The sequence below is a fragment of the Mytilus californianus genome, unplaced genomic scaffold, assembly GCF_021869535.1.
Source record: "Mytilus californianus isolate M0D057914Y unplaced genomic scaffold, xbMytCali1.0.p SCAF_1, whole genome shotgun sequence".
Lineage (NCBI taxonomy): Eukaryota > Metazoa > Mollusca > Bivalvia > Mytilida > Mytilidae > Mytilus > Mytilus californianus.
The window spans coordinates 137,492,896-137,510,875 of record NW_026262581.1 but is presented as its reverse complement, the minus strand read 5'-3'; the positions used below and the strand labels follow the sequence as shown (position 1 = coordinate 137,510,875).

Here is a 17,980-nt window from a genome sequence, read left to right as displayed (position 1 = left end):
TTATCAAATGGCAAAATCAAAAGTTGAAACACATCAAACGAATGGAAAACAACTGTCATATACCCGACTTGGTACAGGCATTTCCTTATGTAGAAAATGGTGGATTAAACCTGGTAACTGATTCCCTATGAAGCATTCAGGTAAAGTTTGAAATCATTTGGCTCTGTAGTTTAGAGAGAAGAATGTATTTGTAAGTGTACGACATTGGACGGACGGTCAGACCGACAAAAAGTAATGGCATGAGACAGATGAGAAAAAAAGGGTCATGGTATTTTTCGTCTCAAACACAAAACAAGTATCCATAAAATTTTAAACAACAAAACTGGTACACACTGAAAATCAAGCAGCAAAATTTAAAAATCTCTCAAATATTAAGCCAAAAAAAAAACTTGTATGCATCAAAATTTAAAGTCATAAAACATTTGAATCTCAAGCAATAAAATGAGTATTCACCATTCTCAAGCTACTAGACCAGTACCTCACAAATCTGAACCAGCAAGATAAGAACCCAACAAATCTAAGGCCATGAAGTTAATCTAATAAACCAATAAGCTGATATCACCAGATATCAGTCAAAACATTTGTAACCTCTAAATTTCAATTCAAAAAGTTGATTATTACAAAATGTCATAACAAAAATAAAGTTGTCCTTAAATATCAAACCACAAAGTTGATACCAACTAAATGATCTCAAAACAGTGTTGGTCCTATCTAACCTTTAGCTAAAAGTTTGTAAAAACTATATAGCAAATTCAAAAATCTCGTGTTGGAATGAATCGTACCTCATCCCATGAAAGTAAATATTAACCAGTAAATTTTAAGTATATTCTCAAAATGAAATAGTTAACCTTATTGTACTTGACCATTGGACTGAAGATATACAAATAAAGGAAACTCACTGTCACAGAAATGTTGAATACAAGCGATGAATTGAAAGAGCAACCATGGGTTAAACACACACAATTTAGGCTGTGGTCATACCAAACGTCGTGTACTGTAAACCTTTTTACAATTGGTGTCGTGTAATAAACACAGTTTTCATATTAAATTTGTTCTTAGCTGATCGGGCGGATCGAGTTTACGTTTTAATTTGCATAAGGAGAGTCTATTTGAAGATGGAGGTAATTGGAATGATTGCAGTCATCTTTACTGATTTCTGATTAACTATCAGTGTCACTAAACGGATATACAAAAGAATTGAGTGAATGATAATGGACGGAAAAAAATAGTTTAAAATTTATAGCATTTATATGTGCTAAAGCTAAAGTATTTTAAAGTATTGGCTATTGCATTATTCTGTTTAAACCTTTTCTAATTGTGAGATTAATATCAAACGTGACTTATAAAAATATATATATAATAAAATGCTTCGCTGAGCGCAGCCTGATACGACCGCAGAGGTCGAACCCTGAACAGTTGGGGCAAGTTTGGACAACAACATGGTTAGATTCAGCATATAAAAAAACACCAATAATTTAATTTTAGTTGAAATCAAAAAAAGTTTAATTTTGGACCTTTCAAACCTTAATATGAACTAATTTGAAAACAGGGCCCAAAATAAAAATCTAAATGCACAATAAGATTCAGAAAATCATACAGCCGCAATAATTCAGTTTTTGATGAAATCAAACAAAGTTTAATTTTTGACCCTTTTGACCTCAATGTAGACCAATTTAAAAATGTGGCCCAATATCCAAAAACATTATACAAGGTTAGAACCCCCAAAAATTAAAGACTTAATTAATCCCATCGAAATTGGTTAAAACATTTGTATTTGTTTTCAATTGAAGATTTCTTGCTATTGCGCAATACTGTGCAATTGAAGATTTCTTGCTATTGTGCAATACTGTGCTATTGCCCAATACTGTGCAATTGAAGATTTCTTGCTATTGCGTAATACTGTGTTGTTGCGCAATACTGTGCAATTGAAGATTTTTTGCTATTGCGCAATACTGTGCAATTGAGGATTTCTTGCAATTGCGCAATACTGTGCAGTTGAAGATTTCTTGCTATTGCGCAATACTGTGCTATTGTGCAATACTGTGCAATTGAAGATTTCTTGCTATTGCGCAATACTGTGATATTGCACAATACTGTGATATTGCACAATACTGTGCTATTGCGCAATACTGTGCAATTGAAGATTTCTTGCTATTGCGCAATAATGTGCTATTGTGCAATACTGTGCAATTGAAGATTTCTTGCTTTTGGCCAATAATGTGCTATTGTACAATACTGTGCAATTGCGCAATACTGTGCATTTGATTTGAAATTTCAAAAATTTTGAAGAAAAAAATTGAAAAAAAAATCCCCCAACTTTTTGAATCCCCCCCACCGCCCCCCCCCCCCCCCCCCCCTTTTGGAGTAATTACCCCCAAACTCAATCCCAGCCTTCCCTTTATAGTATGGAACCTTGTAGTACAATTTTAGAGAGATCCATACACTTAAACACAAGTTATTGTCTGGAAACTAGAAAAATGCTTGTTTTTGGCCCCTAATTCCTGAACATTTGGGGCAATTAACCCCGGAACTCAATCCCAGCCTTCTCGTTGTGATATGGAACCTTGTGGTACAATTTCAGAGAGATCCATACACTTACACACAAATTATTGTCCGGAAACTACAAAAATGCTTGTTTTTGGCCCTAATTCCTAAACTGTTTGTACCATCACCCCAAAATCAATCCCAACCTTCCTTTTGTGGTATTGAACCTTCTGGTAAAAATTCATAGAGATCCCTTCACTTAAACTAAAGTTATTGTCCGGAAACCAAATGTGTCTTCGGACGACGACGACGACGACATCATAGCATTATACGACGCAAAATTTTTTTTGCGGTCGTATAAAAATTGATATGTTCACCCTACTTTTTCTTCCTTAAATATGATCATAATATACAGCTTTCAAAAAAAAAGAAAGAAATACTCGATTTACGCGGCTTTTTTTTACCGCTTCTTGGATTTACTATTTAAGCATATCTGCTATTTTGGGTAAATCATTCTGTGCTACGAATCATTGCAGAGCGTTAGAAGATACTTTCCTCTCAGTCAAAAGAAATAGTTTACAACGTGTCTTAGGTTTTCAAGTCGCAGATTCAGCAACCCTCGGCCAGTCCAGTAAAAGCCTTTACAGAGAGAACTGAAGAAGCTACCCTGGAGAGAAAAATGAAAAAGGGAGATTGTTTCCATATAAATAAAGGCAACAGTAGTATATCGCTGTTCAATAGTCATAAATCGATTAAGCGAAAACAATTGGCACTGGCTACAGTTACATTGAAATGTAACAATAATAAATAAAGTTATTGTTACATTGGAGACTAATTGCCGGAATGCAAGGTTGGGTAAGGAACTGATTTAGTCTCCAATGTAACAATAACTTTTTTATTATTGTTACATTTCAATGTAACCGTAGCCAGTACCAAAAAAAAATCCGGGTCACGTATCTAAACCGAACTATAAGACGAAAACAACGGAACAACAGAAACACTGAACTACAACAAAAACAAACGCCAACATATGATAGAAACGGACTATTTGATAACTATTGCCATATTCCTGACTTGGCACAGAACATTTTAAGAAATAATGGTGGGTTGAACCTGGTTTTATGGCTAGTAAAACCTCCCGTTTATATGGCAATGTTAAAAATACCGCTAAAATGACAACACTTTACGTGACAGGAATACAGTACAAATAAACACAAGAACACTCAGGACAGAGAAACACATAAATAAATAATATAATGGTACATTACAACATGTAAACCACAGAATAACAACGGACACCTCCCATGAATCCACGACAGCACACCAGGACACCACAAACGAATTATAAACTGTACGTCACACGAATGTATCAACACCACAAAAGGTCATATTTTTTGTGACGTTTATATCATCACAGGTAAATTTCTAAAAATAGAATAGATCTGCTTTAATGTAGACACGTACAAGAATATAAGATTGAGTTTGTAATGGTGTTATTTTGTGTATTTTCTAACCATGACAAGAATATTAAAATGGAATTGTGTTTGGAATGGTGTTATTATTTGCATTTTCTAACCATGTCGGTTTTTCTTCTAAATCAAAACTGTATAAACAACAAAAATCCTGTGCATATAGTCAACAATTGACAGACTTTATGAATCACTCTAATGTGACATTAATTTTCCTTAAAGTAAATTACTTCTTCTGCAAATTGTGAATGAGCTTGGTTTCAAGTGAAAGCGATCACAAACAAAGAGAAAGGTCCTCATCGATAAAGATGCAAAAGATAGGTGATTGATACCAAAGGGACATTCAAACGCATATTCAGTCGAAAATAAACTGTCAATGCCATGGCCAAAAAAAGAAAGACTAGAGGACAAACAACAGTAGACAAAACACAACATAGAAAACTAAAGACTGAGCAACACGAACCCAACCAAAAACAGGAGTACGTTCTCAGGTGCTCCGGAAGGGTAAGCAAATACTGCTTCACATGTTGCACCCGTCATGTTGTTCATGTAAGTACAAACTCGGTGATAAGTCTAATTCAGTAGGTCATTTTCGGGGAAAAGAAGGTCGGGATTTTGGTTACGACGATTGGAAAATATCCGTCGTCATCTGTGAGACAAATATTCCATAACGGTCAACCAACTCGTGATGGCGTCAGTAAAACTTTCAAAGGGTTGATTTCAATTTCATTCTTGGTTTAATAGCTTCCTTTTGAGCAGCAACCATCTATCAAGGAAATCATGATAGGAAACATCGTTAAAACAAACAAAAAAGTGTTTACTTATTTACTTACTTACTTACTTACTGCCCGGTAAGCCATTGGCATGTAGGGCAGCAACAAAGGTTTTCCATTCCTGTCTGTCTTTGGCCATCTTTTCTACTGTTCCCCAGGTGTAATTCATGGTCTTCAGTTCTCCTTCTACAGTACGTCTCCATGTATGTTTTGGTCTTCCACGCTTGCACCTTCTTTCTGGAGTCCAATGTTACTGTAATGCTATTCTAGTGATGAAAATTCTATCTCTTCTAATCACATGACCAATCCCTTTCCAACGCCTTCTGATTAATAGCGTAGTCATATTATCTTGATTCACTGACATAGTAGGTCTTCATTTGGGTACCCTTCATTTGATATTTTAGTAAAATTTAGTATTTGCACATAATTAAACATTACCTAGAGAAGGGTATGAACTTGGTGTACATAGTCGAAACATGGACTGACACGGCATATACCGCAAAGAAATATTTTCAAAATGAAGATGAATGTAACGTTCTGGAACCAGTATTTAGCCGCCTACAATGTCTTATCATCATTCATGGCAGAGTAAATTTAGGATTTGTTACAACTGCACTACTATATACAAGGCGAAATCGTGTACTGGTGACGACTTTTGAGCAACCTAACAGAAAAGAGCGTGATTATAATGGACAATGCATCATACCATTCCGTGCAGTTTGACAAATGTCTAACATCTAATACTAAGAAAGCAAACATGCAGGCTTGGCTACGAATACAAAACACAGTTTGACTAAAAACTTCTCCGTCCACAGCTTCTTGCTTTAGCCAAGTCCAGCAATCAAACACATAAATATGTCATAAACAATATTAACATGGAGAGGGAACATTTTACTTCTACCACCTTACCATCCAGACTTAATTCTGTCAGTACTCATATAGAACCAAATAAAACACAGTGTCGCTCAAAACATAACCCACAGAATTGACGATGTTTTGAAGTTTGCATATGATTTTAGATAGATACACTTTAATAAAACACAAACTATTCTGTAATTTATAAAGAATTAACTTGTTTCTTAAATCTTTATATAGATATTGTACTGTGTCCAGCTGTGTTCGCATGTAGCCACCAGTTTCTATACTTTTACATAGAATTAACGTTGTGTCCACTTATGTGTGCCTGTGGCCACCAGTTTCTATAATTTTCATCTAAAATTACATTTTGTCCAGTTTTGTCCGCCTGTATCCCCTAGCTGTTTCTTTATTTTTTATATAGAAATATCATTGTATTCACTTGTGTCCACCTGCATCCCTGATTTTTTTATTCTTATATGGAAAAAGCAGTGTGTTCACTTTACATAAAAGCATGGTATAGGATGAAAGCTATTCTGATAATTTTGTTTGTGATTTACCTGTATGTGCATTGTTACTAAAACCTTATAATTAGATCTTTTAGCAAATATTTAGAGAAAATCTTCTTGCTGTTCAAGAAAAGAAATCAATAAGGTCGAAGTATAATTTGCAACTCCTCCCCCCCCCCCCCCCCCCAAAAAAAAAAAGGCAACTGCATTTCAGGAATAGAGTAAAAATAAACCTATTTAAAGGTAAAAGTAATACACTTACACTACACACAGCCTTATACTTGAAACTAAGAAAACTACAACACATAAGAACAGTGCCTCCTTTATAGTTTCTACTCATAATTAACTTTGATTCCAAGTAAGTTCACTAGAAAGGTGTTTTTCAATATTGACAGGAACTGGAAAGAATATATTGAGAAAGTTGGTGAAAAATGGAGAAGATGAAAAGGGGGGTGGTTAAAAAAATAAAATAAGTTGAAGAAAAACAGACAACCAAGTGTCAAGAGAAAACATAAAACTTCATCGATCAGTTATCTTGTAATTGCTGAATAGTGTTATCAAAGAGGTCAACAAACTATTAAATACACAATAGCTTAACATAACTGATTGTAGCCTTAAAATGATTAACTTCAACACTAATACTTGTACTTTTATACTTTTTATTTTTTTATCACTCTTGATCTACGACAGTCTTCATTTTTTCAAGCTCACTTTGATGGTTTAAATTTACTTCAACACAAGGAACAGTAAACCAGCATGTTATTTATTGAGTACAATATAAAATTTTCATTTCATTATAATGCAACTTATCCATACATAATGTTCTTCAGTATTAAACTCGTCCAGTATACTTATAGAAGTTTGAATAGTCACTATAAAGTCCTTTAAACACCTCCCTGACTCCCTGATTCAGTACTGTGTGGAGCTGAGCTAGAACATGCTTGTCACTGATATCCAAAAGTTTGTATATTGCTGAAACCAATGCTTTCTGAAAAAAATAGTTTATAAAATGAAAACATCCACTTCATTACCACATTAATTGTTATGTACAGGGAGAATGCATGAGTCAACCTTTAACAATATTCAAAATTATTTACAAAGGGAAATTTTGATTATCATGTTTATTGCATACACATATATCTGTTCTATTTTGCACGAAATTCAATATAAATCTATAAAACATATATTTTTATTTATTTTCTTCATCATATATTATCTTTATAATTAAGATAACAGAAATTTACACTTCATCATTGCATCTCCATTACACTTTCATATTTAGCATTATATGAACAACTTTAAAGTGACATTTTTGTTGTATACATAAAAAGGTAACTGACAAAGTTCCATGGTTTAATATCTAAAATCATATAGCTTGATAATAAGATGCTCAGAAATCAATACTTTTTGTATATCGATAAAAATATTGATTTTAAAAGCCTATATATATTCAAGTTTTTTGCACTATGCACAAAAAACTGTGTTTTTTTACAGTTGTTTCTAATTTTGTACTGTTACACCATTGTCCCAACTAAGGGAATTGTTGAGCGCTCAAGAAATATATTTAAGATTGCCACATCTAATGTGCCTGTCCTAAGCCATAAATTCAGTAATTGTTATTGTTTGCTGTCTGCTATATCTGTTTTTTCATTTATTGTTTTGTCATGATTGTCAATTGAATTGATTCCATTGTTAACATGTCTGGGACTTTTATAGCTAAATATACGGTACAGGTTTTGCTCATTTTTATTGGTAGGACTGTGACATATAATTGCTTAATTCCAAATTATTTGGACTCTGTGGGATAGTTGTCTTATTGGCAAATATACCACATCTCCTCATCTTACATAAATAAAATGCTTTAAAGCTACATTTATAGTAGAATCCTTAACAACTATTTCCAATGAACATGCCATGGGTTACCAGTACATGAAAATGAGATACTGCATAAACACTTATACAATATCATTGTTAGAATTTTACCTTAACAGCTGGTAACAGTGTGTGCTGATGAACGCGGTCAACATAATCAGCTACAATATATACTGTATCATTATGAGAATTTTACCTTAACAGCTGGTAACAGTGTTTGCTGATGAACATGGTCAACATAATCAGCTACAACATATACTGCTACTTTACTAAACTCTTCTTTATGTGTTGATATTAACGTAAATAATCTAAAATTTAAATTAAAATTTATTTTGTTAACATTGAATGAGAATATATGTCAAATTAAAGATCACTTTAAAATCACTGTAAATTTTTGTTTCTATCTTCTATCAAAAATCAACTCATAGAACAACCTTTTGGAATTTGGGTTTTCAATGCTCTTCAACTTCGTACTTTATTTTACCTTTTGGATTTTTTTGATTTCGAGCATCACTGGCAAGGTGTTTTGTAGAAGAAATGTGCGTCTGGCATACAATATTTTAATCCTGGTATCTATGATGAATTTATTTTCTACAGAAACAATGCGCATGTAGTGAATGTCTACTGATAGGAAATTTATCTAAGTGTTGTACAATGTATTAGAATATTATCAATAACCATTTCTCTGACAGCAGCTAATACAGAATTTATACTATGGTAATGGTTAATCTGGCAATTGAGTACAATATATAGATAGGTTTAATGCATATTAATTTTTTTTTAAAGATATAACTATAGTTGTGCTTTTGTTGTTTTTCAATTTTGGTAAAATGGTAACATTTCTTTATTTTTGGCATTAAAATTACTAACATCTTAGAAAAGGAAGAAAGCCTTCATTTAAACAGACTATCAATGGTCCTTCATTCTTGGCTACATCTCATCACAGGGCTCTCTCTCATTGATGAGAATGTCGCTGATAAGCTCCTTTTTTGAACAACCACAAATAATCCATAATTGCAAGCTTTTGAATTCTGACTGTAACAAATATATTGAAAAAATATGACCGTTACCTACCTGTCAATCATATGGATGCAGCCAATCAAATCTGTTGTTACATTTGGCTTTCTGGACAAAACAACCTGGTCACCTTCTTTGATTAACCAAAATAGCAAACGTGTGAAGGTTGAGGAAAATTGAGGCATTTCTTGTAAATCTTCATCCATATTTTACAGTAAACTACAGGTAGTTTTTATTGTTACCACCTAGATTACTTGCTTTTGTGAAAACACAATACATATTTTCTATCTTTCTTTTTTTCTACAGGTATGAATCGCCTTTCTATATCGACGCACTCCTACATAGTAGAATGGCTAATGCGCTATATACAAATATACACTTGCACCCACTAAAAACTCATATCAACACACAAAAGAACATGCCACTAATCCACCAATTCATGCATATATATATTAAGGTAAGAATAAAGGTGTGCTGTACAAATACTGTGTTGTCATTTACATGTTTATACATCGTGCATTATATTACAGTGCAATCGGTTAACTATAAATTATACAAAAAGTACTTTTCTACTGATCTAACTTGATAATATTTAGCAATAGGATGAATAGTACACTAACCGTTTGGAAAAATATTAATGTATTCTACTTAACCCAAATGCATATTTATATACTATGACTATGTATCCTCACTCAGAAACAGTCACCAAAATCCTTGAGGAGGATTAACTTCTACAGCATACAAACAAAGATCTTGAATTTGAGATTAGGGGAGTGTACCTCGTTTACATTTTTGATGTGTTTTATGTCAGTTAATGGTTTCTGAATTCACTCTATGATAATATGAATAAATTAGCTGCTGGATTTGTCTACTTTTAAAAAGCTGTAAGTTTATAATTTGATGGATATATTTGCCTACATGTTTCTAACATAAAATAATGAGTATAACATTACTTCTAATAAGATGTGTCAATCACTATAAATCTTCACTTTACTTTCTGATAAGGTGTCATATCTATAACATATCCAGCTATGTAAAAATGAAACAATGAATTGGTAGGATGCTTACATTTCTACATTCACATCACTATCCAAATTTGGATTTATAAAGTTGTTATCTCCCCTTAACCATAAGTGCAATTAAATGTTAAGATCTTCTATTTATGAATTAAAGAATGGCTACTCATAGTAAGTTTCTTCATATCTAAATGAAGTAAATAAGTGTATGTATTAAGTCAATGTACCTTTAGTTTACTGTGTTGCGTTTTGTGTACTGTTGCTTGTCTTTTGGTCTCTTTCTTTTTTTGCCATGGCATTTTCAGTTTATTTTCGACTTACAAGTTTGAATGTCCCTTTGATATCTTTCCCCCAAAATTTTAATCAAAAGTTCAAATTTAAAAAAAAAAAATATCTAGATTTTCTTGCTATTAGAATAAAGAAAAAGTTTTCTTCTAAAATTTACCTTCAAGATATTATCTTTATATACTTATATGAAAATCTTCTAAAATACTTTTTTAATTAATAGTGAGAAATTACTTCTGGAAAACAGAACTTGTCTGAATTTTCAATAAATTTTGATTGAAAACAAAAGATATAGGAAATATGAGTGCAATCCAAGAACAGGAAACAGTCATATTATCCATAATGACTTATAAATGTTACGGTTACCAGTTACCTCATCGGTTATATAACCACTGTGCCACTGGAGCTAGTGGATATACACTTTATAGGTGCATGATTATCATCAATTAGATTTATATAAAGGATATGTTTAGAACAGTTTAAGAACACTGGTATTATGTCAAACACTGTATTGACATGGTTCAGTAAAGCTTCATTCAGTATTTCATACATGGATGGAAATGTTTCCATGGTAACAGGTACTAATAAAATACTTCCTAGGATGGTCAGTATCATCTGTTTGGTGAGTGGACACTGAAAATACAGATATTTTGTAACAGATATTTTCTTCATCTTCTTATACATATCATTGCATTTTTTCATTCAAATTTAGCTGGGAAAAAAATAAAGTAAAAAACTATGGAAAAATATAATGCATGTTCCATAGTTACAGTTCAAAGAATCATTGTTTTTGACAAAATCTTTTCTTAAAATAATTTACATCAAAAGACAATTTCAGAAACATTTTGAGGCATTCATACCAAGGGATATGTTGTTTTCTAATATAAATTTTGGGAACTTTGAGATCCCCAGTGTTAGAAACTTTAAATATTCCTGCACAAGGTCATCATATCTCTTGAAACTTGTGTATCAGCTAAAGTAATACAGCTGTTAAAAAATCGACCAATCAACACACACCTACATTGACCACTGTTGGCTACTTGATGTTGAACTTCACAGTGCACCAGTGTAGGTATTATTTAAATTGTATGACTATAAAATGTATGTATTAATTTATGACACTCTTCAATGTCCAAATTCTGAACAACACTTTATAATATATATATATAATGACTTGGCAAAAGAAACTGTCAATCAGAAATAATGTTCAATACATTAATACCTATTGTACAGCTTGTAAAATGAATTATTCTATAAGTTTTTGAAATAATGGATTAAACATTTTTACTAATTTTTATTCATTTCAAATATCTTTTTTTTCATTTTCTATCTTTTTGAAATAATAAATAAAGGATTATACAGGTCAACATGTTAACATTATATAAAACGAAAATCCTGTCCAAAGAGATTCCCTCTAACAATAAATCAAATAAGAAAGAATTTACTTACCATAATCATAACCTGATGTTGTAAATCACATACAAGTTTTCCCATACAGCTTCTTCCTTCTAAAACAGATAACTGTTGTGCAATGCTAGTTAAATATCCTGTCACCTGTAAAACAAACAAAAAGGCATCAATATAGATGTTCCAAAACTTTATTTGGACAACATTATTCATGGTCTAGGAATATACAGTTTATTTACGCAAGGCTTAAAAAGTCTTTATACTAAATGCATACAGAGTTTTAAATAAGTAAAACTATGAATGTTCCAAAGAAGCCTAAACAGCTACAACCTATACAGAAAATAAATGGAGAATTTGTCCATGGGCCACAGATGCCCCCGCTTGTAAATATGCATGAGTCAACTTCCACAACCAGTTGCAGGTTTCACATAGTTAAGACCGTTTTGTGATTATAAGCATTGTGTATAAGCATGATAAGTTTCATAACATTTGGTTGTGGCAAACTAAAGTGAGAGAACGGAAACAACAGATTTAGCAACTTTTTCCATTTATAAAGGGCTTAACTCAAGAACGGTGAAAGTGACACCACCCAATTTCATTAGATCTGTAATTTGTGGTAATAAGCATTGTGTATAAGTTTCATAATATTTGGTTGAGGCAAACTAAAGTTAGAGAACAGAAACCAATTTTGGGGAAGTACGGGACAGACAGACAGGACAGACAGACGGGACGGACGGACACTTAATGAGCATAAAAATATTTTTAGTTATTGCCTTTACTTGGCTTTTGTTGTCATTCATTGTTGTTGGAAACTTTTTCCAAAATCTCAAAACCACAGGACCAATTTAAACCCAACTTACATTTAATGATCCTTAAGGGTATCTATTATAAAGCTTTTGTTTTTTGTACCTGCTAATCAACCAACATGGCTGCTATGGCTAAGAAGCAGGGGCACCAAGAGTGCATGTTACATCCTTATTGTGCATATTGAAATTTTTGTTAAAATAAAAATTTAGAAAGCATTTGATCAGAAATTAACACAAGGAATGATCTGTCAAATTGATGTAACAAACTGGGTTTTATGTATAGGATTGTTTGACCTGCCACATTGTATGCCTTTTTCCAATCTATCAAGGAGAATAACTCCTAAACGGCAAAAGTGAATATCGTCAATATCAAACATGACCACCATTTTGTCATCAGTAACAGCATTTTAAATTTCAAAAGTATTGGTTGAACTGTTCATAAGTAATTGCACAGAAACGACGTAGAGTTCCATTTTTCAATCTATCAAGAACCATAACTCCAGGACAGCAAAAGTGAAAATCATCAACATCAAACTTGACCTTCATTTTTTCATCAGTAACAATATATTATAATTTAAAAACCAATGGTAGGAGGGTTCATAAGTTATTGAACAGAAATGATATAAAGTGCTATTTTCCAATATATCAATATATTTCTATTCATTTGAATTGGGCTTTTCCCGTTTGCTATTTGTAGGACTTATATTAAGATGGGAACTAGTATAACTAGTTCTGCAACAATACTTACTATTTAAAAAGTATGATGTTATGTGCATAAGGCACGAGAAAAGTTTTGGCGGTTTCTATAGGTGGGGTTTTATGGTACTATATAAAGTTTGACATTTAAGTGTATAAGTATCAAAGGTGCTAGCAGTTAGGTCAAAATCAAAGTTAGTGACATTTGTATATATACAGTTTCTGCAAAATTTATTAGGCTTTTTCCACTTTTCTGTGGAAAGACCTTTTGCTTTTGTTCCGATTATTTCTTTATTCTATTTTTCTTGCGCTGTATTTTTGTTTCAAAAGATATCGCTTACATTTTTTGTATATGATATCATATAGTCTATACGCTTTTGAAACTGACCCTGTTTAGCGGAACACATTCTTTTGTAAGACTTATCTCCCCGAACACTGTTTTTCTTATTAAGACTACTCCTTAGCAACCGTAAAAGAAACCGACAAATTTATTTTTCCAATTTGCTCTTTATATCCTCAGAATGTTACCTTTAATTTTGACCAAAGCATTCTGGAGACTCCATATGAGATTTATTCCCCCTTATGCATTTGATATAAGTGATATACATTTGTGATAAGTGATAGAGACCTAGGGTCTTTTGATTTGAGGTCCTTGGTCCAAAAAAAAAAGAAAATTAGGTCAAGGTCAAAGGTCAAAGGTCATGTTCTAAATTTTGATTTTGGCTTACTATCACTTCTTTTCAAAAACTATAAGATATCTCATATTTTCACTTAATTGTTAGTTGCGACATGTTGTAACACATAAATTTTGGTTGAAAGGATACGTTGACATTACATGGAAGTTTTCTCCCCTCTTATATTTAAAATTATGCATATGGTGATATAACTGATTAATAAAATTGAGAATGGAAATGGGGAATGTGTCAAAGAGACAACAACCTGACCATAGACATGCATGATAGAGCAGACAACAGCCGAAGGCCACCAATGGGTCTTCAATGCAGCGAGAAACTCCCGCACCCGGAGGTGTCCTTCAGCTGGCCCCTAAACAAATATGTATACTAGTTCAGTGATAATGGACGTCATACTAAACTCTAAATTATACACAGGAAACTAAAATTAAAAATATAGTAACTAGAGGCTCTCAAGAGCCTGTGTCGCTCACCTGTATTTACTGATGCTTTGGAAATTATGTAAAATAAGGTTAAAATCATAATTAATAGTATTAGATATTAGATATTATAATGATATCTAAGATAATAACAAAAAACTGCAAAATTTTTGTAAAATTACTAACTCAGGGGCAGCAACCCAACAACCAGTTGTCGGATTCGTCTGAAAATTTCAGGGCAGATAAATCTAAATCTGATGAAAATTTTTGCCACCTGTCATATTTGCTCTAAATGCTTTCGTTTCAGAGAAATAAACCAAAAACTGCATTTTACCCCTATGTTCTATTTTAACCAAGTCGGCCATGATGGTTGGAAGGCAGGGTCATCAGACAAATTTTTTAAACTAGATACCCTAATAAAGGTTATAGCCAAGTATGGTTAAATTTGTATCAGTAGTTTCAGAGAAGAAGATTTTTGTAAAAAATTACAAAAATTTACAAAAAATTGTTAAAAAATGACTATTAAGGGCAATAACTCCTAAAGGGGTCGACTGACAATTTTGGTTATGACAACTTATTTGTAGATCTTACTTTGCTGAACATTATTGCTGTTTACAGTTTATCTCTATCTATAATAATATTCAAGATAATAACCAAAAACTGCAAAATTTCCTTAAAATTACCAATTCAGGGGCAGCAACCCAACAACAGGTTGTCAGATTTGTATGAAATTTTCAGGGCAGATAGATCTTGACCTGATAAGCAGTTTTACCCTATGTCAGATTTACTCTAAATGCTTTGGTTTCAGAGATATAAGCCAAAATCTACATTTTACCCCTATGTTCTATTTTTAGCCATGGTGGCCATCTTGGTTGGTTGGCGGGGTCTACGGACACATTTTTTAAACTAGATACCCTAATGATGATTGTGGCCAAGTTTGGTTAAATTTGGCCCAATGGTTTCAGAGGAGAAGATTTTTGTAAAAAGCTAACTACGACGACGACGACGGATGACAAGTGATGAGAAAAAGGGTCTTTTGATTTGAGGTCCTTGGTTTATGACCTTGAAATTGAGGTCAATGTCATAGGTAGTTTGATGTCTAGATTTTGACCTTTGGTTTAACTTCATATGTATACATGATAAAGCCATGGGACTTTTTGCATAAGGTTTAAGCCATATGAGCTTGAAAAAGCCAACCAGAAATTACCTTGTGTAAACCTGAAGTAGCTATTTTGTGTACTAATTTAATGTTAAAGTATATAGAACCATATATTTTTGGAATCAGTGTCAAGTAAACTATAAAATAAAGCCGGAAGTGAAATTTTCTAACCAGAAGTAACAAATTATCTCCTTTATTTCAAACAAAAGTGTATAGAAACCATATATTTTTGGAATCAGCATACAATAAGCTATCATATGACACTGGAAATAACATTTTTAACCAGATTTTTAATATTTTCATATCAAAATATATCGTTTCGACCTTCAATTGTTCTTGGAACAATTGGTTTTTAATTACATGTATTTATGTTTTTGAATGATATAAAAAATCTGTACAATTATTCAAAATAACAAGCATTCTGAGAGTATTGCATGGCAATACATAATCCCCAACCGGTTAAAAAATTGTTGCACTGGAACAAAGTGCTAACTTGATATGATGTAAACTATAAAACAAATATCAAGTCAATATCTTCAAGCATGCGAAAAAAAGTGTGGAAAACTGATTATTTTAGTGATTTTTTGAAGTCCAAGGACCATAACTCTGCACAAATTCATCAGACCGGAACAAAATTCAAACTTGATCTGTAACTTGTCATGATTAAACTATATACTAATTATCAGATCAATATCTTCAAGCACAACGAAGAATAGTGAGGAAAACTGATTATTTGAGTGAGTTTTTCTAAGTCCAAGGACCATAACTCTGCACAAAATCATCAGACCGGAACAAAATTCAAACTTGATATGTAACTTGTCATGATAAAACTATATACCAATTACCAAATCAATATCTTCAAGCATGACGAAAAAAATGCTGAAAACTGATAATTTGAGTGAATTTTCTAAGTCCAAGGACCATCACTCTGCACAAAATCATCTGACCGTAATAAAATTCGAACTTGATCTGTAATTTGTCATGATTAAACAATACACCAAATATCAAATCAATATCTTCAAGCACGAAGAAAAAAAGTGTGGAAAACTGATTTGCCAGAGAGACAGACAGACAGACAGACAGACAGACAGACAGACAGACAAACGGACGGAGTGAAAACCTAAAGTCCCCTTCGACTTCGTCAGTAGGGGACTAAAAACTGTATTGCAAGAGAAAATAATGTGTTACTGCGAGCAACTAATCCTATTTCTGTGTTTGTCTTGTGTATAGCCAAATTGAATTTAGAGTTATGTAGAAATACTTTATATTGGGACGAGCAGGGCGAGGGAGAATTTAAAGGACCATAACTCCTAAAGGGTAATTTGCATGTTTTAGCCTATATATATATATATATTAGGGATGTCAACTGGGTGAACAGCTACATTTACTTATCGAGTACTCGTTGGTTTTATCGAGCGATACTCAAGTACTCCCTCTGGAATATATCTACAACACGGAAACACAAAAATATGTATTTTACATTCTGTAGTTCGTTGTTCAACAGACGAAAAACATCTACATCAGTATCTGGGACAAAGAAATAAACACCATTATTAATAGCTCATTACCCACAAGTACTAATTAAGTAAAAAAAAACAATAATCTAATCAATACAATTTAATGAACACCAACAAGGAAAAACCTTATCAAACAATAGCATTTGGTAATCATTAAGAAAACATATTTAATGTTTACAAAGGCGTAAGGATTAGAAGTTTAACTATTCACTGAGGGTCACCATCGGATATTTAATTTGGAAACATTTTCTTGTCAACTATTATTGGGGACAGTTGGTTTTGCAACCTTGTAAATTACAGTCTTGCAGACGAAAATATTTGTTCTGATGGTACTGATGTGACGGAATGGCTTAGACATGTTTAGTTAAAGTATTAGTCTAGGTATAGCCCATGTATTTTCGTGGCATTTTAAATGAAATGAGACGGAATGGCTTAGACATGTTTAGTTAAAGTATTAGTCTAGGTATAGCCCATGTATTTTCGTGGCATTTTAAATGAAAATTTAGCACAAGCATTCGAACCAAATGTATTTTATTTACTAGTATGTTAATCAGTGAAAACTGTAAAGATATAAACAGAAAAAAATAATACATAAAGCAAGACCAACAAAAGCACAAAAATTACTGAAACCAATGAATGATAGTAGTTATTGCCCTCGAATAGCGAATTTTTGTTTACCACTTTTCCAGTTTTTGTCTATTATGTCGAAAAATAAAATAGACAAGTAGAACCTGTAACAGCAGAAATGATAAGCAATTACAAAATTCACAAAAATGCAGATATAACTGAAACATTGTATGACTCCTTATAAAAGTTATTGCCCATAAATGATGATTTTTTTTACTATTTTTCAATTTTTTTTATTTTTTTTTTTTAAAACAATAGTAGATAAGTAGAAACTGTAAAGAACAAAAAAGATGAGTAATACAAGATAGATGAAAGGCAGGTGAGCAATTCATGCTCTCTGGGTGTATTTTCTGTTTGGCAGTAGAAATCAAACTGAC

At 32.5% G+C, this 17,980-nt stretch overlaps 2 protein-coding genes across 6 annotated transcripts in view; one reads left to right on the top strand and one right to left on the bottom strand.

The window, feature by feature from the left end:
• LOC127736392 (uncharacterized) overlaps positions 1–17,980 on the top strand; it is a 38,528-nt gene that overhangs the window by 12,279 nt on the left and 8,269 nt on the right. The gene's annotated exons all lie outside the window — the stretch shown is intronic.
• Positions 6,733–17,980, bottom strand: part of LOC127736365 (unhealthy ribosome biogenesis protein 2 homolog) — a 66,074-nt gene continuing 54,826 nt past the window's right edge. For all 5 annotated transcript variants that reach the window (XM_052246873.1, XM_052246882.1, XM_052246905.1 and 2 more), the window contains 5 exons: positions 11,730–11,834; positions 10,750–10,913; positions 9,037–9,138; positions 8,159–8,270; positions 6,733–7,078 (listed from right to left, as the gene is read on the bottom strand). In XM_052246873.1, the coding sequence (XP_052102833.1) occupies positions 6,923–7,078; positions 8,159–8,270; positions 9,037–9,138; positions 10,750–10,913; positions 11,730–11,834 (639 nt within the window). In that variant the 3' untranslated portion in view covers positions 6,733–6,922. The remainder of the gene's footprint in view (positions 7,079–8,158; positions 8,271–9,036; positions 9,139–10,749; positions 10,914–11,729; positions 11,835–17,980) is intronic.